This window comes from Phocoena sinus, chromosome 13 (assembly GCF_008692025.1).
Source record: "Phocoena sinus isolate mPhoSin1 chromosome 13, mPhoSin1.pri, whole genome shotgun sequence".
In the NCBI taxonomy this organism is placed as follows: Eukaryota; Metazoa; Chordata; class Mammalia; order Artiodactyla; family Phocoenidae; genus Phocoena; species Phocoena sinus.
Genome location: NC_045775.1, coordinates 26,343,008 through 26,368,900, shown reverse-complemented (window position 1 = coordinate 26,368,900; position 25,893 = coordinate 26,343,008). Strand labels below are relative to the sequence as shown.

Here is a 25,893-nt window from a genome sequence, read left to right as displayed (position 1 = left end):
ACAACAAATGAATTCATTCATCCATTTAACCATTCACTCATTCATTCCTTCCATAAAAGTCTATGTGCTTACTAGGTCCGAGGATAAAAAGATGGTTATGGTATTGATCACTACCCTCACAGACAGAGCCCACATCAAGCCGGGAAGCACACACCCACAAGTGCACACACACAAGAGTGATACAATGTGAAAAATGTGTAAAATAGCTAGCTAGTGGGAACCCGCTGTATAGCACAGGAAGCTCAGCTTGGTGCTCTGTGGTGACCCAGATGGGTGGGATTTGGGGCGGGGAGGGGGCAGGTCCAAGAGGGAGGAGATATATGTATACATATGGCTGATTCACTTCATGTACAGCACAAACTAACACAACATTGTGAAGCAATTATACCCCAATTAAAAAAAAAAAAAGTTAAGACAGAAGAGGATTTGTATGCCCAATATTCACAAGAATGACTTGAATTAGGTTGGGTGATGAATGGCCCTATCCCCATTCATTTCATTCAGCTTGAAAAAAAATCTTCGGAGTTAACTAATTGATCTGCTTGAAACTTCACAGCTAATGGCAGAGACGGAAGCACTCCCACTTTTGAACCAATGTAGCAACTGATTCATCAAGGTGAAGTGGTACCTCTTAGCTGATTTAAATGGCTTTTACAATGAAACATGTTGAAGATGCTAATTGTTAACTGCCCACGTGATATGGTGTTAAATGTAACACATATGGGTGAAAGGATAGAGATTCTACTCTTATTTTATAGTAACAATGATAAACTGAAGTTCCTGCAAGATTGAAAGGGAGACTGGAATTGTTTGGTAATCCTATAAGAAATACAAACATTTTAAAGTCTACAAAGACAAAGGATCCTTATTATTATATATTCCTTATTTTATGATCCTCTTTTCCTCCAGTGGCTTTTTGCTGGTTACATCTTCTTTCCCCTGTGAAGATTCTCCCTTAATTCATTACCAAAATATACTTCTGAAGGTTTCCCTCCAACCATTTAGTTCTCACCTTTAAATAACTGATGAGTAAATGGACCACATCAACTTCAGTTAAAAACACCTCCCTCCAGGGACTTCCCTGGTGGCACAGTGGTTGAGAATCCACCTGCCAATGCAGGGGACACGGGTTCGAGCCCTGATGCGGGAAGATCCCACATGCCGTGGAACAACTAAGCCCGTGCACCACAACTACCGAGCCTGTGCTCTAGAGCCCGCGAGCCACAACTACTGAGCCCAAGTGCCACAACTACTGAAGCCCACGCGCCTAGAGCCCGTGTTGCGCAACAAGAGAAGCCACCGCAATGAGAAGCCCACACGCCGCAACGAAGAGTAGCCCCCACTCGCCACAACTAGAGAAAGCCCGCATGCAGCAACGAAGACCCAATGCAGCCAAAAATAAATAAATAAAACAAAATTTTTTAAAAAAACAAACCTTCCTCCAATTTGTCTTCCCATCTACTGACCAAACTCATCCTTCCTCTGGTCCAGCAGAACCAAGAGCATGTATTAAAAAACCAGCCCATCCATCTCCTAATTTACAAAACACGACATTTTGCAAACTGTTTACTTAGGTCCATGCCAACAATATTACTCAAATGTAGTGGAGTGAAAAAACCACAGGGAATAGTGTAGTTGGCCAAGAGAAGTATTCGGGGATCTAAAATTACAGGGAAAATCATACAACATTCATTTTACTTAGTCCCAAATCTCTATCAGATGATGTTTAGCTGAAAGATTCTAAAATTGGCAGTGAGAAAGGAAAAGCTGTCTTAAAGTTTGGGCCATGCCAGGGTAGCCTTCAGAGAAGTAGGAGGAAATGGAATAAGGTGGTGTGTCCTTGAAAAGCTGTCATAATAAGCAGTGTCTGTCAGGCAAGGGATAAGCACACAGAAAAAAATAGTAGAAAGAGAACCAAAGGAGAATTATTGCCCAAAGGTGAGAGGAAACAAAAAAGGAAGTAGAATTCTTTAGGTAGAATTTAGAGGATAGTATTTACAACACAGCAAAATCAGAGATGCTGGTTGAATTCAATTCTACTCGATTCAGTTAGCATTTGTACTATGGCAAGGAACAGAGCCTGGGTACTTAAAATGACACAAAGAAAATCCTGCAGGACTTCGCTGGTGGCACAGTGGTTAAGAATCCGCCTGCCGATGAATGGACCAACACAGGTTGGATCCCTGGTCTGGGAAGATCCCACATCCCGTGGACAAATAAGCCCATGTAGCACAACTACTGAAGCCTGCGCACCCTAGAGCCCGAGCTCCGCAAGGAAGAGTAGCCTCCGCTCTCCGCAACTAGAGAAAGCCTGTGTGCAGCAATGAAGACCCAACACAGCCAAAAATAAATAAATTTATTTTTAAAAAGTGTTTTTTAATAAAAAGAAAGAAAATGCTGCTCTCCAGGAGCTCCACGTTGATGGGGAGGCAGATGCTCCTCTCCCCTGGTCCAGCCATACCCAGAGCAAAGTAAGAGTGAAAACAGAGTGCTCCCAGAGAGGGGAAGAGAGAGCCATGATTTTCACCAGGGGATCTGAGAAACACCAAGAGGGGTGTGTAAAAAGCTGAGGCGCCCAGGAGGGAGAGGGTCTAAGCAAGCAAACAGGAACCCCTGAGAGCTCACATCTGTCAAATACTGTTGTGCGGGGGGCAGGGGGACAGCTGCTCTCCAAGAACTCTTTGTATATTACTTCATGCGGTCCCCCAACAAGCCTCTGAATGATGGCACAAACCATCATCACACCTGTCCTGTGAATGGGGTAACTTAGCCTTGCCCCAGCTCTCACAGTCCAAGGTCACATAGTGAGGATGTGTTGACAAAGTGTTAACATCAAGTTAGGTGCCTTGTATTCTAACTCCAAAGACTGAACTTCTAACCATGGACCTATACTGCCTCTAGTTCACGGCAAGCGAAACTGAGGCCTAGTAAGGACAGAGAGAAAGAGGAGGAAAGCAAGAAAGGAGGGTCAGGTGGGACAGTAACAGGTAGCATTTCCTTCTTGTAACCACATTGTCTTGGGTCTAAATGACACCGTGCACACAGATTCTTGGTGCCCAATGGACTGTGCTTACATGAAATGTTCAATCCTTAATAATAAGCTAGGCAAATTAATAGGTGCACGTGAGCTTATACAAATACAGCTCTGATGTATTTTTCCATAGGTACCAAAACAACCACTTTGTGTCACACCAACAAATTATGTACTATTTTCTCTCCCCTAGGAAGATAGGAAACTTCATTAGTAAAACATGCAGTTAGAGCAAGATAACCCTGGTGGCACAGTGGTTAAGAATCCACCTGCCAGTGCAAGGGACACGGGTTCGATCCCTTGTCCCAGAAGATCCCACATGTCACGGAGCAACTAAGCCTGTGTGCCACAACTACTGAGCCTATGCTCTAGAGTACGTGCACTGCAACTACTGAGCCCGCATGCCACAACTACTGAAGCCTGCGCACCCAGAGCCCGTACTCCACCAACAGAAGCCACCACAATGAGAAGCCTGTGCACCGCCATGAAGAGTAGCCCCCGCTCACCACAACTAGAGAAAGCCCGTGTGCAGCAATGAAGACCCAACATAGCCAAAAAAAAAAAAAAAAAAGAGCAAGATAAGACCATAGTTTCTCCCTTATCTGTAAATTATTGTGCTTAATATCACATCAGGGTGGTTTTAAAAACATGAGCAGCTGGATGTATTATTTCCTGCATTTTTGTGTATTTAAAATATTTTATAATTAAAAATAAAATATTTAATGGAAAAAGCGCCCAATATGTTCCAAAGTGTTTCAACCTTTTTTAAAACCACTTTATTTAACCACCTATGTATCATTAACAATTTTGCAAGTGTCCAACTCTTGTAAAAATATATGTATTAAAAAAATTTTTAAAAATTTAAAATATATATATATGTATTTATCATTCAACTAACAAAAGAAAAACTGGGTGTAATAACCCTGTATGCAGCCATCTTCGTACATACTATTTAAAACTGACCTAAAGCAATGTTTAGAGGGCTCCCGCCTTGACAAGTTTCTAAACTGCTAAGTGTTAGGCTTGGCCTTCAGATTCCCACACAAAGTGTCATAAATATTGCCCAGGACAGGGTTCCTTCCGGATCACTGTTTCTCAAAAGGTGGGCCACCTCCATCAGCATCACCTGATGTGCTCATTAAATAAAAATCCCAGAGACTCTGATTCAAGAAAGCAGTTTAACAAACTCCTCCAGCGACCAGCTGCACATTCATGTTTAAGAGGCACCACAGAATCTCTTTAAAGCAGAACAAGTGGAAATGCCCAGAGGTATAACCAAAATCACCAGTGGCCAGTTCCTCACATTTTCTGCTCCCTGAAGCAGCCAGAGCTCCTGAATTAGGGAAGAAGCTGCATTAGATCCACAGTCACAGACTATGTGGGAGGAGCGCAACTGAGCCTCTGCCCACCCATCCTGGGGTCATTGCTAGGGAATCCCTGACTGCCTCAGGGGTGGCCCAGCTCTGAGCAGCCCACTTCTCAAGCCCACGTGCAGAGCATCTATGGCCTTCTATCATGAGTTGAATGGTCCCCCCCCCCACAAAGAAAGCTGTGTTGGATTCCTGATCCCTGGTACCTTAGTTTGTGACCTTATTTGGAGACAGGGTCTTTACAGAGGTAACCAAGTTAAAAATGAGGTCATTATGGTGAGCTCTAATCTGATATGACAGGTGTCCTTATAAAAAGGGGAAATTTGGACACAAAGATAGACATGCCTAGAGGGGAAATGAGGTGAAGAAACACAAGGAGAAGACAGCCTTCTGCTAGCCAGGGAGAGAGGCCTGGAACAGATCTTCCCTCACAAGGAACCAACCCTCACGACACCCTGATTTTGGACTTCTAGCCTCCAGAACTCCGAGACAATACATTTCTGTTGTTCTAAGCCACCCAGTTTGCGGTACTTTGTTACAGGCTTGGGAGATCACACAGCGAACAGAGGCAGTGAAAGCCAGTCCAAAGCAGGGATGTCAGGAGAGTCGAAGACCAAGACCTCAAGAGAGATGCTGCCACACCGGACGTCCAGGAAGCCTAGGGCAGTAGAAGGAACAATAAACCAAGAGCCACAGAGCTGGGGTGGCGTCTGAGCCCTGTCCCCCGTTTAAAAAGGGGCTAATAAATCATGGCTGCCTGGTCTACACTCCCAGGGTGTGAAGGTCAAGAAAATGCTCTCCAGTGCTAGCTTCTGCAGCACATATACTAATATTAGAAAGATACAGAGAAGTTTAGCATGACCCCTGCACAAGGATGACATGCAAATTCATGAAGCATTCCTTTTTTTTTTTTTTTTTTTAAAGTAAAAGAAAGAAAGCGAACGCCCTTCACAGGCTCCAAGGCACTGCACAGATTACCCTCCCCTCATTAGCAGCTTCTCAGCCCCTGCTCTGATCCTGGTCAGTGTTACAAGAGTGGTGACACCGCCCTGGCACTCCTAGTTGCCCTGTTCATTGCTAGCAAGAACTTGGAAGCAAAATCTGCATTTTAGGAAAACTTATTTGAGCTCCCAAACATGTGTGAGTATGTTTGGAATATCCAAGACAACAAATAACAGGCTCAGAAACAGCAGACTCCTGTGGTGGCCAAAGGTCCTTTGAACAAGGCAGGCTTCCTAAGGGCCAAGGGTTCAATGGGCAAAGAAACACTTCACTAAAGCAGGCCGGGCAGGGGTGGGAGGGCGGGGTGTTCAGGTTGGCCCAGGGGCTGCAGGGTTTCACAATGAAGGTTTAAGTATGATCGCAGCCCAGGATTTATGGTTCCTAAATGTTTGTTTTAACCAGTGCTGAGAACACATATTTGACCCAGTGTGAACTTGACCTCTGGGTCCTTCTCCCTTCACCGGGCGGTCTGTGCCACACGACAAGATTTTCCAGCCGACCCTCCCACCCCTGCTCCCAGCACTGGGGCCGGGGCGGTGCTCCCAGCAGCTGCCACAATAAACCTCACTGTGGATCTACTGGCGAAGCAGCTGTCAATGGCCACAGCGGGCAGACGAAAGCCGTGTGATCACTCCGGGCCCAACTCCCGAGCTCAGCTAGCACAACGCCAAGCCAAGAGGGACAGGAGATGGCCTGAAAGGCCTCTGTCACCTGCAACTCCAGCCACACCCCACACTCATGGACGATGCCCTCGACTGCAGCAACTCTAAGCACCAAGGGTATACGTGACTATGTCTCTTCTGTATATAATTAAGGAAAATGTCTAGGGTTGGCTTTTGGGGTTTTTTTCCCCCAAAGCACTGTGGGCTGAATGCCAGTGGAAAAGCAATGGAATATCGATTTTCTGTTTCTTGCTAAGGAGAGAACAAGTCATTTGATGTGCTATGAGTTAAGTGAGTAAAAACAGACCCCGCACTCTCTACAGCTGGCTGTGTTTCTCCTCTATTCATAGACCCTGGCACATGGTAAAAGCTAAACAGATATCCGTTAAAGAAATGAAAGAACCATCCATGCATTTAGGGAGGGCCTGCCATGTGCCAGGCTCCCGATTTGGATTCAGGTCTGCCATCTTTCCTGTTCCATCCACCTCATCCTGCCAACCCGGCCTCACCCTCATCTCCCCTTTATTCTTTTGTGTTGTCTGTTCCCAGGTCCAGTCTCCTCTTTAAAGCTGAGCCCACTGGTAATGTCTCTCTCTGGCCTGCACTTACCCTGAGAGGGGCACAAAAAGATTAGAACAACCAAGAGGGGGTGGGTTCAGTTTAGACAGAGGGAACAAAATGTAAAAATGGGGATAGGCAAAAAAAAGTTAACACCCTCCCAATAAATGTGAACCCCTTGGAAAGGGAACAGATGCAGTGCCTTCTCCTTTGCCCAAAATGGACATCGCTATCAGCAGTCATTCCACATTAATAACTAAAATGCCGTATCTCGAGCTGTGATTTCAATTCCTAGAGACACACATACAGAGGGTGTCTGGAGAAGAAGCATTAACATGCAACTGGGCATCTCTATGTAGAGACTGGGTGGCTAAAGCCCTCGGGGCTGCCATTGCGGACACCCACATCCATTCTCTCTGCCCGTGTGGGTCTGCTGCCGTTTGTTTCACATCTCTCTGATTGGCAATTTCAGGCTCGCTAAATCTTCAGTCTTCAGAAGCATTTGCCTATGGCCTATTTAAATTAAGTTTCAATCAACTAAAAACAATCCAGTCTGCCTCGCAGGGGCACCCTGTTTTCCTCACAGGATTAAGCAAACTGAACAACAGAAACACATCCCAACTCTTATGCAGAAATATTTTTTGTATCAACTGGAAAACAGTCTCTACAAACTGAAATTCTTCAGCTAAACCCTTGCAATTATCCTCAAAATAGAACTGACAATTACAAGGCATCCTTGCTGTTGATTTAAATTTAATGTGCAGATTTAAATGTGCATACACATTGTATGATAACTACTGCCTTTTTTTAATTTGAAGTATACTTGTTTTACAATGTTGTGTTAATTATGTATATGACGATTATCGTAATAAGGAAATTCATGTTGACGTGCCATTGGTTTTTGTATTTGTTAAGTGTAATAAACCATATCCAAGTGCAATTGTTCAATCTCAGCATAATAAGGAAGTGAGAGAGGAAAGAGACCACAGATCAATTTCTTTTGCAGTCTAAATTTCACTAGTATTTACCAAAGTAGTTGTAGTCACAAAAATTGGTGTCAGAATTTTTTCCATTCAATTTATGAATACCTTAGGGGAGTATTTTCCATCTAAACAGCAAGCTTTACACAAAGAGAACTAGAGACACACAAATAATCTAATATTTAGTCTCTTTCAAAGTTCTTTTAAAATAAATCATTCTGGGATACAGAACAACCCAGCCTACTTTATTTCTTTTTTCTCAGTAATCAAAGCCAGGCAGGATGGAAGTGACTGGCTTTTTCATTTATCCCTTTTTTTATTCATCTCTATTGAGGTATAATTGACAAATAAAAATTGTATATATTTAAAGTGTATAACAATGTTTTGATATACGCACACATTGTAAAATAAGCACCACAGTCAACCTAATAAACATACCCATCACCACACAGTTAACGTGTGTGTGTGTGTGTGTGTGTGTGTGTGTGTGGTGGGAACACTCTAAGATCTACCCTCTGAAGAAATTTCAAGTATATAACACAGTACTGTTAACTATAGTCACACCGCTGTATATTAGATCTCCAGAACTTATTCATCCTGAGGGACTGAAACTTAGTACCCCTTGACCAATATCTCCCTATTTCCCCCTCCCCCAGCCCTAAACTACTTTAAAGCTGTAATACAAAAAGGGATCCACATGTACATTCTTTGAAAGGAAGATGACGACAATAGCTGGAGAAACATACATAGGGAAAAACGAAAACCAAATAATAGACAAATGAGACAGGATTTACTTGGCTTGATTCAATAATAAACTCTAAGACTCCTTCTGGTTTCATCAAGGCTTTCACATCCATCATTCTATTTCACCTTGATACCTGTAACAATCCTAGAAAGTAGTCAAATTTGGGGGTTTTTTTGTTTTGTTTTTTTGGCCACACCGTCCAGCATGTGGGATCTTAGTTCCCCAACCAGAGATCAAACCCACACCCCCTGCAGTGGAAACGTGGAGTCTTATCCACTGGACCGCCAGGGAAGTCCCAGTAGTCAAGTTTTTAGCACAGTCATTTCAGGATGGGAAAATATAAGGGTCAGAGAGGTCAAATGAATTCCCCAAGGCCACACAGCTAGTGAACACTCGAGGGTTTAAACTCAGGTTTCCTGAACCCAAGGCCAGGGGTCTTTTCTGGTGTCACACTGCTTAGCCATGGACACAAGTTTTGCCGCATCAGTGGTAACCCCAGTTGTCCCATGTGAAGGTATAAGGCTCCCTCATCTCCCTGGCTCTGCACAGGTAGACAAACACAAGACCCCCCATTGAAACATATCCATCTAGCGTATATTACTTTGGATTGAGCACTGACCTAACCCAGCATCATTTTTAAAAACACAACTGTTCTTGAAAGAACTTGTGATTTAAGCTTCCACCATTTGGGCCTGAATTAATTTGTCAGATCGGGCAGCACTGGAAGGCTAATGTTACACTGATTGCTTAGGTCCCGGTGCTGTCCAAGGGCTACCTTCTAGAAGCTGGAAGGATAACTTAAACCAAAGCCGGAAGCATTTGTTATTGGTATCACGAGAGTAAGCCAACGGAGCAACTTCCTCTGGAACACCGTATACAGTAACCGTGCAACCCTAACTTTCCTGACGGGTAGCCTTTTGCAGCCTTTCTCTTTCTGGGTCACCAGAGGGCACACTTGTGCCCTTGCCTCCCTCATCTGGAGAAGCAGGAAGCCATGAGGTGATTCCTCAAGGTCGGATGTTCTCCTTCTAGAGCATCTTCTTTGGACCTGCAAATCCTCAGACAACCTAAGAGTGGGGTACTACTCTCTTTTCAGAGAGGGCACTCAACGGCATCATTTGCCAAGTAAACTTCTCTGAAAGTCTTAACACATTCTCTCTAATGGGCGTCAAGGAGCACTCACCATCACCTATAACAACCTGCTCTGTATCTTTAATCTTTACACAGCAATACCCCACTTTGCACAGCAATGCTGCTGTCCTGGGTGAGCTGTCTGCACATAACAGGCAAACAACATCATAGCAGGAGTTACCGAAGGGAGGAGAGGGTATGTAATTGGACCCAAGCAATTGTAAATTCAGGAAAATGCTGGTGCGCTATTGCCAAGTGTAATCTAAGAAGATGTGAAGAATTACGACAATCTAAAATGCCTGGGGCTTCCCCGGTGGCACAGTGGTTAAGAATCCGCCTCCGTGGTCCGGGAAGATCCCACATGCCGCAGAGCAACTAAGCCCGTGCACCACAACTACTGAGCCTGCACTCTAGAGCCCACGAGCCACAACTACTGAGCCCGCATGCCACGACTACTGAAGCCCGCGCACCTAGAGCCTGTGCTCCGCAACAAGAGAAGCCCACGCACCGCAACGAAGAGTAGCCCCCGCTCGTCGCAACTAGAGAAAGCATTCGAGCAGCAACAAAGACCCAACACAGCCAAAAATAAATAAATAAAATAAATTTAAAATTAAAAATGAAATGCCTACAACCCTGAGTATTTCTGATCTAGCGGTTTGAGTTCAATATCAAGGAGGCTGATTAGTGAGTTCATGTCTGCCACTACTCCTTGATCACAGCCAAATCATAACCCACCTGGACACTGCTTTTTATAAAACTAAAGCCACTATGCCAAAGTCCTGTTTCTTTCAAGGATTGAAGGCATCTTCCAACAAGCAAGTTCACCAGAATGACTGTAATAGAAATGACCATAATAGAAAAAATTTTAAATTAATTCACCAGCATTTAAAAATCCAAACCGTATACAAGACAAATTGCTAAATTTTACTTATTACACTGAACACCAAAAAGCAGCTAAAATTTTGAACGATTCTAATCCACATGTTTATGGTTCAAACTCTATGCAGAGAACACATAAGAATGCTTAACTATTTCTGAATGGAAGTAAGAATTCTTTATGTCCAGGTAGCACCAGACAGAATCAACTCGTCAAGAGGACCCTCAAAGAATATTTTACCTTAATCCTTAATTTCAAAATGCAGAGGGGAGTATTTTCTGATGTTCTCAAATCTATATGCATCATTAATACATGTTTCAAAACACTCCTAAGCCTGTGTATTAGCTGGAGAAGCAATGCAGGAAAACCCACTTGTCAGTTCTGAAGAACAGTAGAGTGGTTACCTCCTAGGAAACAGGCCACAAGGACGGCAGATTCTGAGTGCTGTTTTCAGAAAGCTTTAACACTACTGATGCTTTATTCCAGAGCAGAGCGTCCTACTTCCCATTCCCCTCCTACCATCAACTTAAAGAATGTTTTTCATTTGTCGATATCCATGGTTAAATTAATTGTACTGGTTCTGCCATATGGCACATCCTCCAATGGGAATTTCTTTTCCTAGCCCCTGATTCACGGTGGTAACAGAGTAATTAATACCACGGTTGGGCGCAAGGGAATCTTGGATGCACGGCACGGTTTTGTACAATGAATCGCTGCTGGCCTTGATACCGTCATTACCCTGGCCCAGCCCCTCCTGGGTGGTGATGAAGGCTTCAGATAACGGGGTAGACTGCATCACAGACATTGCATAGCCTCTTCAAGTGACCCCTGTGGGATGTCCCATGTGGACAGACCCACTTCACCTACTGTGCAGGGCTGCTGTGAACGTGGAAACTTACGTTTGGTGCATCTCTGGGAGCCAGGGGCCTTACTCCAGCCATGGCAGCACTGCCCTCCACAGACATTGACCCTGAAACAAACAAAGCAAGACCCCTGAGTCCAGTAGTAGCAACACTCCCTTCCAGAGAACCCAAGCCTCCAGGGTGCTCCTGCAAGCCCAGCTTCCTGCTTCCACATTCCTCTGGCTTCGAAGCAGGGACCCAGGATGTCCAACCCAAAGCTGCCCAAGCAGAAGGGTAAGGACAGTGTATCAGGGAAGGATGGGAGAACCAAAACCTGCGTAACCTAGAACTATACAGGAGGGGAGAACAAGGTCCAAATAAACGGTTTTCTTAACTCCAAAGGTAAAGGAGAGCCAAATGTATTTTGTGTATTATCTGCACCCACGTTTTAAATTGAATCTGAGTTTCAGAGAGAGGCATCCAAACGGGAGTGAAATCACAACTCTTGGAACCACCCCTGAAGAAAACAACAACAACAAACAAGCAAAACAAGTCTTCCCACACACTCTCAACCTGTGATTAATGAGGAGGAGGGGCAAGGAGGACGTTTATGAACGCCCAGTAACAGAAACTATCCAACCGAAACTCCTGTCAATGCTAAGACACGCCGCCCCAGGAAAACAGACCCCACAGGTGCAGAGAAGCCAAGCTCACAATTAGTAGGATGCTGAAAATTCCAGGTCACAAAACAGGAAGTGGATCTTTACAGGCAGCCCTCCTCCAAACATTTTTTTTTTTCCATTAGCTCGAAAAAAAAAATTAAACTGAGCTGCAAAGAGAAGTTTAATTGATGCTGAGGGATTAAGCTGTAGTGACTTCATGTTTACGCCCATCTTCTAGGAGCAGTTTGGTTCGCGCACAGGAGGTTACGCCCCAGGCAGAAATGCCTTTTGTGTTTACCCGCAGCTCAGTAACAATGCGATCGGAGTTTATCCTCAGTCAGAGTTCCCCGGCTTCCCCGCACTCCGCTCTTCCCGCCGCGCTGCAAGCGAGGCAGGCAGAGGCGGGCGGGGAGGAGACAACCCACCGACGGCGCACTACGCCCACGGCCGCCGCTGGGCTCCGAGGAGCAGCGACTCCCCGGGTCCCCGCGCGGGCGGCGCGCGCGAGGAAGGAGGGAGGGTGTGGGCTTACCCCTGCAGCTGCTGCTTCTGGTGAACCTGCAGCCTCGAGCCCCCGCCGCTCTGGGTCTCCCGCGGCACTTTGGAGCGCACCGCTTGCCTGCCTTGTTTGGCGAACGGGGCGGCCGCCGGGTGACCGCCAGGCTTGGGGTGGAGCTGCCCGCCGGAGCCCCCGGGACGCGCCGGCTCCGGCGGTGGCGGTGGCGGCGGCCGGAGCCCCTGCAGGGCCGCGCCGCCGGGCGGGCTGGGGCGCCGAGTCCGCTCCGAGGGGGCCCCGGCGCCCGCCGAGCTACGGCTGTACCTGGCGTTGAGCGCGACGTTGAAGGTCCGCGGGCGCTGGGGCCCGCCCAGGGGCAAGGCGCCCGCCGCCAGGCCGGGGCCCGGGCGCACCACGTACGTGATCCTCCGCACCCTGCAGTGCACCGAGGACGCGAGCAACCCTGCCCAGAGGAGGAGCCCCCACCTGAGCCAGGCCCCCGCCATCGCGGGCCCCAGCCGGCGCCCCCGGCCCCCGCCCCCGGCCGCGCCGCTCGCCCGGTGCGGCCGCCCACGCGCACTCAGGCTCCCCCGAGAACAACCGGGAGCCCGGGAAAGGCAGGGAGGAGGAAAACTCGGTTGCAGGAGAGGAAGTTCTGCGGGCTGCTGAACGGCCCCAGACCCCAGCCGAAAGCGGCGGGGAGGAGGGGGCGGGGTGGGGGTGGGGAACGCGGGGCCCGGGAGGGGAGGGGCGAGGGGCGCGGGCCGCGAAAGGTGAGGGTCCGCTCGCCCCGCCGCCGGCGCAGGGGCTGCCGCGCCCGGGACCCGGCGAGAGTGGACGAGGGCGGGTGTGAGCGCGCGGGACGCTCAGCCGCAGCCCGGGCTGCAAAGTCTTTAAAAAGTTTCTCTCGCCGTGGAACCGAGTGTCAGATCTGAACAGCCAATCTCCGGCAGACGTGACGTCAGGCAGTAAATCCTAATTGGGGAAAGCGTGAGATGAGCCCGAGAACACCCCGCCACCCTCCACATCCACATCGATTGTTCCTATGGGTCGGCAAGGCAGAGGTCCCCGCTCCTCGATCCCGTCTCCCGGGAAAGGACAAAGGACTCGGCAAAGTCACTGAACAGTCCTTTCCTTCTAGAAGCCCCACAGGACTCATTTGATACTGTCTGGAAGGCATTTCCAGTCATTTTCTTATCCGTGTTTGCTCGGATACTTGCTGCGGGTATTGGATTAAAATACTAGATCGGGCCCCAGAAAGGACTGTTCCGGGTGCGCGAAGTGTCCATCGAAAGTGTTTAGATGGTTCCCTTTGGGATTGTAAACTCCGCGTGACTGTTTCTGAGTGTGCAGCTTCTGGTACCCTACTCCTCTTGGCATGTACCAGGGTGGGCAGCAGGGGGCGCCCGCGTAGACTGGGAAAACCGCAACAGGAATCGACCCCGCAGGCAGCCCTGCTCCTGGTGAAAAGGCCTCTATGACAGGAATACAGGCCTCTATGACAGGACTTAGGATCCATGACAACGCCAAGCCATTATCAGTCTCTTTTTAAAGTCAGATCAGTTCCCTGGACCCCTATCCGAAAGGAAAGGATCACTCACTGGAGATGACACAAAATCACATTAAGGGATATGCAGAATGTCCCAGGGGACAGAGTCCCTGGGGTCAGGGTGCTTTTGGGTGGAAACCATGAAATAGTAACATATTTACTTCTAGCATTTGAATTTAAAACGGTGTCTCCAGCAGCATTCACGCTTTTATTACATGAATGCAATAGAAAACCCCGCATTGGCTAGTGGACAGTTGGTAGCAGGTGACAATGGTTTAAGAAGAATTAATAGAAAATGATTTAAAGTTGAAGAAACTTAATCCCTTAATCTATTTTTTCTGTACATTGGAGAAAGACCTCCAATATTTGATTTGGCAGGAGAGGGTCTCAGTCCATCTGCCTGACCACCAGTTTCATGTGAGAACACACTCTGAGAGCCAGGCACAGAATAAACAGCATTTGACCAGAGGGAGAGACCTCAGTTCAGTCCTAACACTGCTGCTAAGTAGCTGAAAGACCACAGGCCGTTCACCTCTCCTCTCTGAACCTTGACTTCCTCCTCTATAATCCAACAGAGAAGTTGGATTAAAAATTCCTCCCAGCCCTAAGAGTCTGTGGCTCTAAGAACATCCCTGTGGACAAGATGAGTGAGGTCACTCAAGGTCAGTCTCTGAGCCAGGCCAAAAGGAACCAGCTGAGAAGACTGAGGAAGGCAGGTGGGTGAAGAAACTGCCTCCCAGCCTGGGATTCTGTAGAAAGGACAGAGCACAAGCTAATAAATATTCACCAAGTGCTACTCTGAGGCAAGCAGAGAGGCTGACCCTTTGCAGAAACAAAGTATCACAGGCACAACCTTTTTGTTCTGGAGAAACTTCCTATCTGGTTAGAGAGAAAAAATGTAAATAAACAAAAGCTTTTTGAAAAGATAAATAAAGCAACAGTTTGAGATAATAACCGAACTCTCCCAAGGCAGTATCTGATTTGTGAGAGGCCAATGTCACTGTACAACCCACAATTCTTTGTCATCTCATGGAAAATTCACAACATGTAGGGAAAACATTTCCTACCCGCAGCTCAAATCAGTGTACAGAGATTTTCTCTCTCAGGTAGGGATTATGAGCAACAGTTGAAGTGGATGGGGACAGGGGGTGTCTACAAGCAATAACTCCATGCTGAAGAGCCTAGGCTGGAAAGAAGACGTGTCAGACAGGTGAAAGCTCAGGAAATAGTGATGGACAGCATGACAAAAGGACCAGACTGCAGTCTATGGTGGTGGGTGAGCTCTTCTTGTTAGGCACTGCAGGACTCACATGGACGGCATACATCAAAGCCTGTTTCGGTCAATGAGAGGCAGCTGCCCGCAGAGGGCAGAGCCTGGACAGGGATCCAGAGGGCTGGGCTGGAGCAGTGTGGCTGCTTCACTTCCCACGGGAACTTGAGCAAGTCATTTCACCTGAGAGCCTGTTTCCAGAGGGCCTGGAGATCAACCCAAGGTCCTCACATCTGGGGACAGCAATGAGCTCAACCACGCTCTATGACTCTGCAGAAAAAAAATGTTTAAAAAGATACAACGCAATCTTTCTTTCTCTTCACCCACAGCAAAGCAGAGGTGGGTATCTCACCCCAGTCTTCAACCTGATTACGACCTGCCTTATGACAGATTTGGATATGTTACAATCAGATAATCTCTGAAATGTAACCACAGGAAGAATCTCTAGTGTAAATGTTAATCTCATCCGTGAATGATCCATATACATTTGTATGCATGTGTGTTTATATACAACCATTAATGTGGTAATATACACATAAGCAAGCAGCCCCACTCTAGTTGAGAAACTCCAGCAAAGTCATAGCTTTTCCACATTAGTCTCTTGCTATCTACATAACTAGTAAGATAATCCTTGAAAAATGTGTTGTGCAACCTATGTACTATCATATGAGATGGTCACTCATCTAAAACACTGAACTCGCTATTAATCTGAAAATGAAAGCCCAGTTTCTGTCAGGCATGGGGACCAGCCTTTGCCAAGTTTAGACCCTGTTTAATGCCAAGACCCCTAGGTTTCAAGGTCCATTTATATTGGCAGTACACAACTTCCTGGTTCAAGACACAAGTCTTTAAAGATCTCATAAAACTTCTTGGACTTCAGATGGTTTTTACAAAACAATACTCAGATGAGCTAAGTGTAAATGAATCAGAAAAAAGGATTATATTTCCCATAAAAACTCATGGGTTTGAGGATTAGGGGAAGAAAGGAAGGCTGGCAAATGCCAAACTTTTTAAAGCACTTTGAAACCATTAGTCAAATTCTAAATGCAGCCAGTATCCTTCATCCTTACATTTTATGAGTTTTGTAATTGAAAATCTTTTCCCACATTTAAGATCAGCTACAAATCAACTTTTGTGGCTGCCTACGATCAGAATCCCTTCCACCCATCTTTTCTTCCAGCCAAGGATTTCATGAAGCCCCTCTTAGTTCTAATTTCATCAAGAAATTCTTAGAAAGAGAGGGAAGAAGAGACAGAGAGAAATAGGAATTCAGTGAGTTGTAGACAAAAGGGAGAGAAAGGAGAGTAAAAGCAAGAGAGAGAGGGAGATTGAGGAATGGAAAAGAAAGGGACGGGAAAACAGGAGAGAAAGTGTGAAGACAAAAAGAGAGGGGATGCAGTGGAAGGAGGGACAAAAAGAGGTGGGTGGAGGGAAGCTAGGAAGAGGATGGATTGGATAAGTGCAAAATGAAGGAGAAATCAATGAATGAGAAGAGGAGGAAACAGGTAGGAGGAGGGGAAAAGGAAACATAGGGAGAGAAGAATTATACCCGGCATCCACGGGCTAATCTCCTCAGGCTGCTCACCAGGATCCTGGCAGCCATTTCTGAACCTCGGTGGGTTCTCACCTGAACATTAGCTTGTCCAGGTTTGGGCTAGAATTAAACCTGTGACCTTGGAAGGTGCTAGCATGGTGTCTGGCTGGCTGCCCTACACCACATGCGAAGCGGGAGGCACAGGACGTCCCGTGTTCTCTCACACAAGCTGGTGGCCAAAGACCGCAGCTTCAGCTCGAGATGCCTGCAAGTAGGTACTACATTTACTCTTGTGGTCCTCTCCCTTGTTCTTTCGACCATTTCATCGAAAGAGCAGAGATGAAGGAGATTAGAAATGTGTGAGTTCCTCCACGTTTAACTCAGCTTCCATGAAAAATCACACGGAGCTTTACCAATGAAGAAGTAAAGCTGATACTCTGGTTTCTCTTCAGATCGTATAAATCTTTCGCCTTTTACTAAAGATTTCCGTGGAGAGGAACAATTCTGAGTTTTTTTTTTTTTTTTTTGCGGTACGCGGGCTTCTCACTGTTGTGGCCTCTCCCATTGCGGAGCACAGGCTCCAGACGGGCAGGCTCAGCGGCCATGGCTCACAGGCCCAGCCGCTCCGCGGCATGTGGGATCCTCCCAGACCGGGGCACGAACCCATGTCCCCTGCATCGGCAGGCGGACTCCCAACCACTGCGCCACCAGGGAAGCCCCAATTCTGAGTTTTTACCCAATTTTTTGAGGTCTTGCGTTTGCAAGGCCAATTTAAAAAAAGAAAAAAAAAAAAAGCTGAGACTCAACCCATGGAGGTATCAGTGTTTCTGCCAAGATGTGTCAGCAAGATGGAGACAGAGCTGATGCGCAGAGAAAGATGAGGTGCCCCTGGAACTGAGCAACAAGTGGAACCAAGGTTTACACCAGTGCTTTCCTTCCCTTTAAAGCTTCAGGTCTGAAATCCAAGCATCCTTAGTTGTCACTCAACAGATGTTTGTTGACCCTAGGGCCCCCAGCTAGCCTACGTAAACCCATACAGCAAAATCAAAACAAACTTCCATTTCAGGTTGAGAAGTTTAAATAACGCCTGGCTGGATTGCAATCCAAAGTTGCCCCGGGCCAGCGAGTGCCTTTGTGCTGACCCTGAGTGCCTGGCCATGGCAATACAGACCCTGTCCACGTGGAGTCTAATGAGGTAAACAGACCTGGAACAAGTAATTACATGTGTGGTGAGTATTGAAAAAAGGACTGTGGGAAATGAAACCCATAAAAGGAAAAGTGTCAGGGTTATGGACTAGCTTTCTACAAATTTTGAAGAGCCCATCCACAAAAAGAAACTCACCAAAAGTAAAGTTTTATGTACACTAAATTTCCCTTTCTGATTATTTTGGTCCTTTCTTACTTACCTTGAGTATAATCAAGGATACGTATCACACAGTGGCAGCTGCCAATGAAACGCCTCTCTGTCTTCAGGGAACAAAAATCTGTTCATTAATTTACTTTCATTGAGGCTTTTCATACCCATTTAATCAAATTTTTGAATATTAAACATGAAACTACATAATAATTAAGTAGCTATCAATACAATTTTATTTATACTTTTCATTCACTTCCTCCAAACTTCACTGGGTCATTGGCTGGTCAACATTCAAGAGGGCACAAAGGAAATGTGTTCTTTGTCCCAAAGGGTCTGCATCTTGGAAAATACTTGGATGTACACTGAACTGAGATGCCCTTCAACTCTATGAAATACATGCCTTTTGATCACAAAACAGCCTCCAGTGAAATGCAGTTCACTTTGGTGTCTCAGTTATAAACACTCTGACCTTCCATTCAGTCAGTGGACATTTACCTAGTTTCCCTGCTTAAATTTAAGTTCAAAGATGCCCAGACACCTGCAAGGTTGGTTGAGTGCCTGGTAGGCAAGCAGAGTAACGCTCTCTTCCCTCAAATGCAGGTACTGACAAGTCATGATCCAATTTGAAGAGGAACCTTCTGCTTTGTGTCAGCCCCTATGCTTCCCGGGTTGTGGAGTTGAGGGAATTGCTTCTTTGTGTAAATTTCAGGACACTAGTCATTGTTATTTCTCTCGTCTACATTAGAATTTTCACCCAATGGCACAAGTATGTGACGCTGCCTGCGTTTAACCCTTGATTCTAATTATTTTTTTCCAAAAATCTTCTCTCTGCCTCCCATAAAATTGATTAAAATATCATACAGTGAATAAAGCAGCCTAGAAAAAAGAAGAAAATGAGGGAAGTTACTGTACCACCTCTACGTATCAATTCCTAGACAGCCTGTCTGGTCTTCTAAGACCCAAGGCCCTTCAAAGATTGCTTCCTTCTCACTCTTTTAACCTCATCTTGGGCTACTCTCCCAAATGAACCTCTGTTCCAGCTACATTTATCTACCCATTTTTCTTCTTTCTCTTTGAAAGAAAAAAAAAAAAAAGGCTGGCCAGCCACTAATCTGCAAAAAAAGGACACCCATATTCCTGCCTCTAGTCTCACCTTACATCATTCTCCTGACATACCATCATCTCTTCACCTAAGTCCTACTCCTCCTTCAAAATAGAATTCAAGATCCTTTACTTCCATGAAGCTCTTTGGACCACCCTAAACCTCAGTTTACTCTCTCTTCCTAAGTCTTATAGCATTTCTCATCCATCTCTGGCATTAAGCACAGAATACATGCTTGGTAGTAGACACAGAATACTTTTGCAGCTGAAGACTTTTTTTCTTCTTGGTCTTACTAAGATAAACCAGAACTAAGGCAAGTCATGGTTAATAATAGTTGAGGTTTGGTTACAATGACAACGGATGACAAAGTGACTTGTCTTTAGCTCTTTGAAGGCAGGGTTCTGCTGAACAATGGGGTTTGCCCAAATTTCCCCCCAAACCTAAATTAAGTTGAATCAAGCAGTGGCTCTCTGTAGGAAAAAAAAAAAGTTTTCTCCCTCTGAACTGACAGTTTGAAAAGTTCTGTAGAAAGAATTTTGTCGTATTTCTGTCTGAAAACTGTTACATTCCCAGTAATACCATTAAAGTAGTGAAGGCTTTTATAGCATCTCTTTTTTGTTGCCCTCTCAACTTACCCTGTTATGGGAGGCCAGGACATACTGAGAATGGATCTAGTAAAAATCCACATAATATGGATGAACTGAGCAATATACAGAAGTAAGTCACACCACCAAAGAAACACTAGCTCCACCAGGAGAGGCCTGGCTTTCTAAACAGTGAGGGGAGATCAGTAAAACCAGCCCAGTCTCTGTTGATTCCTCCAGGTTTCCTGGTTTTAAAGCCCAAGCTACTGCTGAGAGGGATCAGGTTACATTTGCCAGCTGCTCCAGAACTTTCCACTTAATCCTTTTCAATCCATAACCTGGATGTTACACTTCCATTTCACTTCGAAAAGCATCTTCCATCTTTATATTTCCCCCCATGTTTTCTTCCCAACATACAAGTACCCGGCCAACCCTCAATGCCACCCCACCCCCATGAAGCTACCTGACTTCCAGGCCTCCACCTCATCACTAGAGGCCTGTGTTGAGGGCAGACACCTTGTGTATCATGTTCCCAGTGCCTAACACAGTTTGCAAATCATAGTAAATGTTTGTTGTAAGTAAATGCATGGTGTTTGTTGAGTGAATGACTATCCTTTTGGACACCTAACTGCTATGAGCAGTCCACGACAAAAAACCTCCAAATATCTTTCCTTCTTTTTTTTTTGGCTGTGTTGGGTCTTCATTGCTGTGCACGGGCTTTCTCTAGGTGTGACGAGCGGGGGCTACTCTTTGTTGCGGTGTGCGGGCTTCTCATTGGGTGGCTCCTCTTATTGTGAAGCACAGGCTCTAGGCACGTGGGCTTCAGCGGTTACAGCACGGAGGCTCAGTAGTTGCAGCACGTGGGCCCTAGAGAGCTCAGGCTTCAGTAGTTGAGGCACATGGGCTCAGTAGTTGTGGTGCACGGGCTCCAGAGCACATAGGCTCAGTGGTTGTGGCTTTCAGGTTCTAGAGAGCAGGCTCAGTAGTTGTGGCGCACGGGCCTAATTGCTCCACTGCATGTGGGATCTTCCCAGACCAGGGCTGGAACCCGTGTCCCCTGCATTGGCAGGTAGATTCTTAACCACTGCGCCACCAGGGAAGTCCCTATCTTGTCTTCATCATAAGCAAAAAACGTTGCCCAAGATCCCTAAGTTGTCAGGGGTCTGGAGACTGATTCATTCATTCATTCACAGATTCATTTATTCATTCACTAGCCATTTTTGAGAGCCAATTGTTTTCTTTTTTTTTTTTTTACCACGCCACACAGCTTGCAGTATCTTAGTTCCCTGACCAGGGATGGAACCTGCGCCCTCGGCAGTGAAAGCACAGAGTCCTAACCACTGGACCACCAGGGAATTCCCCCAATTGTTTTCTAATTAACTAAGAATGGAGAATGGGTTTTAGAAATTTTTGCTTAGGGATCTAATAGGCCTGAATAGATGCAAGGATTCTCTCTGAAAGCTGGGGAAGTTTTCTTTAGAAGGCATGGGATAAAGAGATGGATAAATGGAATCTCTTCCCACAGTCCTCTTGTAGCTAATTGCTAGAAAAATCATTGACGGAAAATCTATGAGCACGTAGAACAGCATCTGTAGGATGTAAGGACATGATCCTGGATATTTTCTTGCCGGGAAGGAGTAGAATATATGGTTAAGAGCACAAACTTTGGTGTCAAACAACCTGGGCTCAGTTCTTAGCTCTGCTCCTGAGTTTGCGAGTAAACTTGTGTGCCTCGGCCTATGTTCTGGATGAATCTGGGAAGAAGCTGACTGGGCATTAAGTAACTAAGTTCTTGAATCCCCCTCAAACAAGCACTTTTATGAGGGAATGTTCTTGGGTTACTCAGTTCTGCCCTGGGAACCGCTTAGATAATCTCAGCCTTAGATCTGTCAAGGCTGCTTTTTTTTTTTTTTAATCACTGTATGGTTCAGCACACAGAATAATTTCTTAGTGATCATGAAGGGTTTCCTGATAGCCTGCTCAGCCTCTACACACTTACTGCCCTAACTCTTCCAGGAGCCATTTCTGGGAACATGGAGCTTCCTCCAGGGGTTTTAGAGTCAAAGACACCAACAACTGATGAGTGTTCTGTGAGATTAAGAGCAGAGCTGGGAGAGGAGACCTTAATTTTACAAAGGGAGATGGTGGGAGGAAGGGAAGGGAAGAGAATCATTCATGTTCATTTGCTGAGCACTCATAAAGACCCATAAATGGCACAGGGGGTTTCTGCACCTGCCATCACTGAAGGGGGCCACGCGATAGACATTTACCTTTGTAACCAAAAAATGGCATTCCATGATTTAATAAACCATGCACCTCTTGAAGCTTCTTATCTGTGAAATGGGAATAATACCTAACACAAGGTTTAGCAAGCTTTTCTGAAAAGGGACAGACAGTACGTATTTTCAACTTTACACACCACACTGTCTCTGTTACAACTACTCACTTTTGCCATTGTAGCATGAAAGTTGCCTAGACAATACAGAAATGAATGGGCAGATTTGGTCCGCAGGCCATAGCTTGCCGTCATCTGGTCTAATCCCCTGGGCTAATATGTCGGGTGTTAAGAGGATTAAATAAGCTAATCCAAGCAACATATTCTTGTACAGCATGCAGCAGATCAGCACTCAATAACTATTTGCTATTATCATTGCTCCGATTTTAGACTCTCCCGTGTGTGTGCACTACCGTTGCTCACCCTAGTGAATGAGGTAGTCCTCAGGTCTCCCTGGGAGATGTTCCTAGCCCTCCCCATCTTGGGCATATGGAGGGTGTCACAGATTGGGTTCTCTGGGAAGGACCCTGAGATGGAGTTTAGTGTATAGGATGTTTATTTTAGGACTGTCCTTGGGAGTAATCCTATAGAAAGAAGGAAAAGGAAGAAGGACTGGGCAGAAGGAGAAGTCGAGTTTGCCCAACAGCAGACTGAGCCGAACCCACGAGGATCTCTGAAGCTAAAATGGCCATTCAAGTTGTCCCGCACTGGGTCAGAGTGGCTGGGCCTTGGTGCCCCACCTGGAGCAGTCACTGGATGTGGGGTGCCCTGGGAAGGGGGGCAGCTCTGCAACGCACGCACTCCTGGAGGGGCTGACAGGGGGGCACTGTCTGCTGACAGCATGCCCAGCAACTGGGGTGACAGGGGCGGGAGGGGAAGACGTGACCCATTCTGACCATGAATGGTGCACAGAAATAACACGTGGCATTTGCAAACCAAGCATTTAATTGTTGCTGCAAGACCCTCCAGAGCTCCTTCCCTCTGGTAACCAGCAATTTCAAGATGGTGGCTGCTCCATCAGCCCGGGTCCCAGAGGGACAACAGGGAAGAGAGTTTCCTATCAATTGTACTGGAAACCTAATGTGAGCAAGACTGAAATCTGAGTTCTTTAAAGCCACTGAGATTTTTAAGTTGTTTGTTGCTGCAGTATTGTTAGCTTTCTATTATGAGTCCTCAGCTGCTGCACTGGATGTATTTGAAGGTTTTGAAGTGAAGACACACCTGATAATCTTACAAAATCAGGGAACTGGTTTGACACCACCATCCTCATTGCCAGCATCATCATAGCTAACACCAGCATTTACATGAATTTTCTAATTTCATGCTCATAACAACCTATGTGTAACACAGCTATTATTACCCTCATTTTAGAGATTAGGAAACTTACGCTTATAGACGTTTATTAATTTGCATGAGGCCAGGGGTCTGCAAACTATAACCGGCAGGCCAGATCCAGCTCACTGCCTGTTTTTGTAAATAAAGTTTTATTGGAACACAGCCATGCCCATTCATTACACAGTATGTAATTATGGCTGCTTTCATGATACTGTGGCAGAGTTGAGTAGTTGCATATGGCCTGCAAAGCTGAAAATACTTACCATCTGGCCCTTTTCAGAAAACGTTTGCCCACTCTCCCTCTCTCCCCGCACTCTACACAAGGCCTGGTTCCAAACTCCAGAGATGCAGCTCATAATTCAGATATAAGTAAATACTAGGTAGGCTTGGAGCCTGCAGGGGTATTATAAAACTTTCCCATTTCCATTATCCTAACTGTACATTTTTTAATTTAAAATTTTCATGACATTTATTTCCAGCATTATGACAGACTCCCTATCACGAAAATCCTCCCCTAAAAAAAAAACCTGTAAAATTCTGAATAAAATGAATAGCTGACTCGGCAAAAAATTAAGGTAAATACTCAGGGGCTAAAAATGAAGTAGAAGCCAGAAGCCAGATTTAGCATGGTAAATGCTCACTCAAGCAGGTAGTGGACCCCTAATGGCATTTGCCACTGTTGGGGGGGCGGGACATGACAAGGCAGGAGAGTGTCAGCACAGAGACTTTGGAATGAGTCCCTGAAGGCCCAAATTTCCAGTGAAAGAATGGACTGGAAAATATTTGCCCTGCAAAAGGAGACATCAAAAAAATTCTGTGTCTCAGCTCTGATTTGGGTTGCAAGGGAAGAAAAGGTAGCCACCTGCCAACCAGAAGAAATAACCATACCCCAGACTTGAAGCCTGGGGTTCAAATTCACTCTACTTGCCTATTCTGAAACTATTTTAAACCAAAGAAACTAATTTAAAATAGTCCTAGATTTTTAGCTCCCTAGGCACTTGGGCAAAGTAAACACAAATAAAGGGAATATTCTCTCAAGTTGCCTCCTAAAATTCTCACAGATAATGCCCCAACAAAAATGAGCTCACAGTGAAAAATCACAAGACCACTCACTGAGCAAGACATCATGGGACAGAGCAGAAACATCAAATAGCAGAATCAGACACACAATTTCTTTAGCAGAGTTATCCCATGTAGCAGGACTTGACAAATTTTTTCTCTAAAGGCCCAGGTAGTATATATTTTAGGCTTTGCAAGCTATGCAGTCAGTATCAAAAAGATTCAACTTTACCATTCTACAGTGAAAGCAGACACAAGCAGTATGTAAATTAATGGGCTTAGCTGTGTACCAATAAACCTTTTTTACAAAAATAAGGAGTGTGTTGGACTTCCCTGGTGGTCCAGTGATTAAGAATCCACCTTCCGACACAGGGGATGTGGGTTCGATCCCTGGTCGGGGAACTAAGATCCCACATGCCGCAGGGCAACTAAGTCCGCGCACCACAACTAGAGAGAAGCCCGCGCACCGCAAGGAAGAGCCCACGTGCCACAACTAAGACCCGATGCAGCCAAATTAATTAATTAATTAAATACAAAATTTTTTGTGTGCTAGATTTGGCTGGCAGGCCATAGTTTGTAAAGTAAGTATGTTTTCAATATTTAAAGAATTCAGTATATGAACAAGGAATGAAATACTATCATTAATATCCAGGCAGATTCTTAACTTCTGCAAGTAAAAGGTATAGTTGAAATCTTAGGATTCAACATATGAGTTAACTAGCAGATTAGAACAACTGAAAAGCATAATTAGCAAGTTGAAAGTTGGATATGACAAAACTACTTAGAATATAGTACAAAGAGATAGAGGAGGAAAATATGAAAGAGAGGTTAGTAGACATGAAGTTTGAGTGAGGAGTTCTAACATTCATCTAATCAGAGTTCCAGAAGGAGTGAGTAGAAAGAATGGGAGAAACATAATAGTCAAGAATTTTCATAGATACTAATATTTAGGAACTACAAAATATTCCAAACAATACTTACACCCAAACTCATCCTGGTGAAATTGCAGAACATGTAAGACAAATTGAATGGCTTAAAAACTGTCCCCCTCCACACCAAAAGACAGCTTACCTGCTTTATATCTGATTTCTTATGAACAACAGCAGATATCAAAATACTGTAAGATGATGTCTTCAAAGTGCTGGAAGGACATAATTGTCGATCTATAATCGTATATCCAACAAAATTTAAATAATGAGGATGAAATAGAGATGTTTTATACAAACAAAAGCTAAGATAATTTATTATCAACAGATCCTCTTTAGATTTAAAATACAGAAGAAATAAAGGAACTTCTTAAAAATATATACTATAGGAAGAAGGAAAAGCACCACAGAAGAGAGATTTGAGATTTAAGAAGGATGGTAACCAGATGAGCAAAGAAAGTGCATTTATCACGTGGATAAATCTAAATAAACATCAACACTAATACATCTAATTTGTGAAGTAAAAAAAAATTGGGGGAGAGGGCA

At 45.3% G+C, this 25,893-nt stretch overlaps 1 protein-coding gene, 1 non-coding gene and 1 pseudogene across 2 annotated transcripts in view; 2 read left to right on the top strand and 1 right to left on the bottom strand.

Moving 5' to 3' along the window:
- LTBP1 (latent transforming growth factor beta binding protein 1) overlaps positions 1–12,877 on the bottom strand; it is a 426,823-nt gene extending 413,946 nt beyond the window's left edge. The window contains 2 exon segments of the mRNA XM_032653008.1: positions 11,256–11,326; positions 12,393–12,877. Coding sequence (XP_032508899.1) covers positions 11,256–11,326; positions 12,393–12,862 — 541 coding nt within the window. The 5' untranslated portion in view covers positions 12,863–12,877.
- LOC116764839 lies at positions 5,204–5,310 on the top strand. The gene has a single exon (XR_004353048.1). It is a non-coding gene; the product is annotated as a U6 spliceosomal RNA (small nuclear RNA).
- Positions 12,878–17,141: 4,264 nt separating the features above from the next.
- Positions 17,142–17,251, top strand: LOC116764821 (annotated as a pseudogene).
- The last annotated feature ends 8,642 nt before the right edge of the window (positions 17,252–25,893 follow it).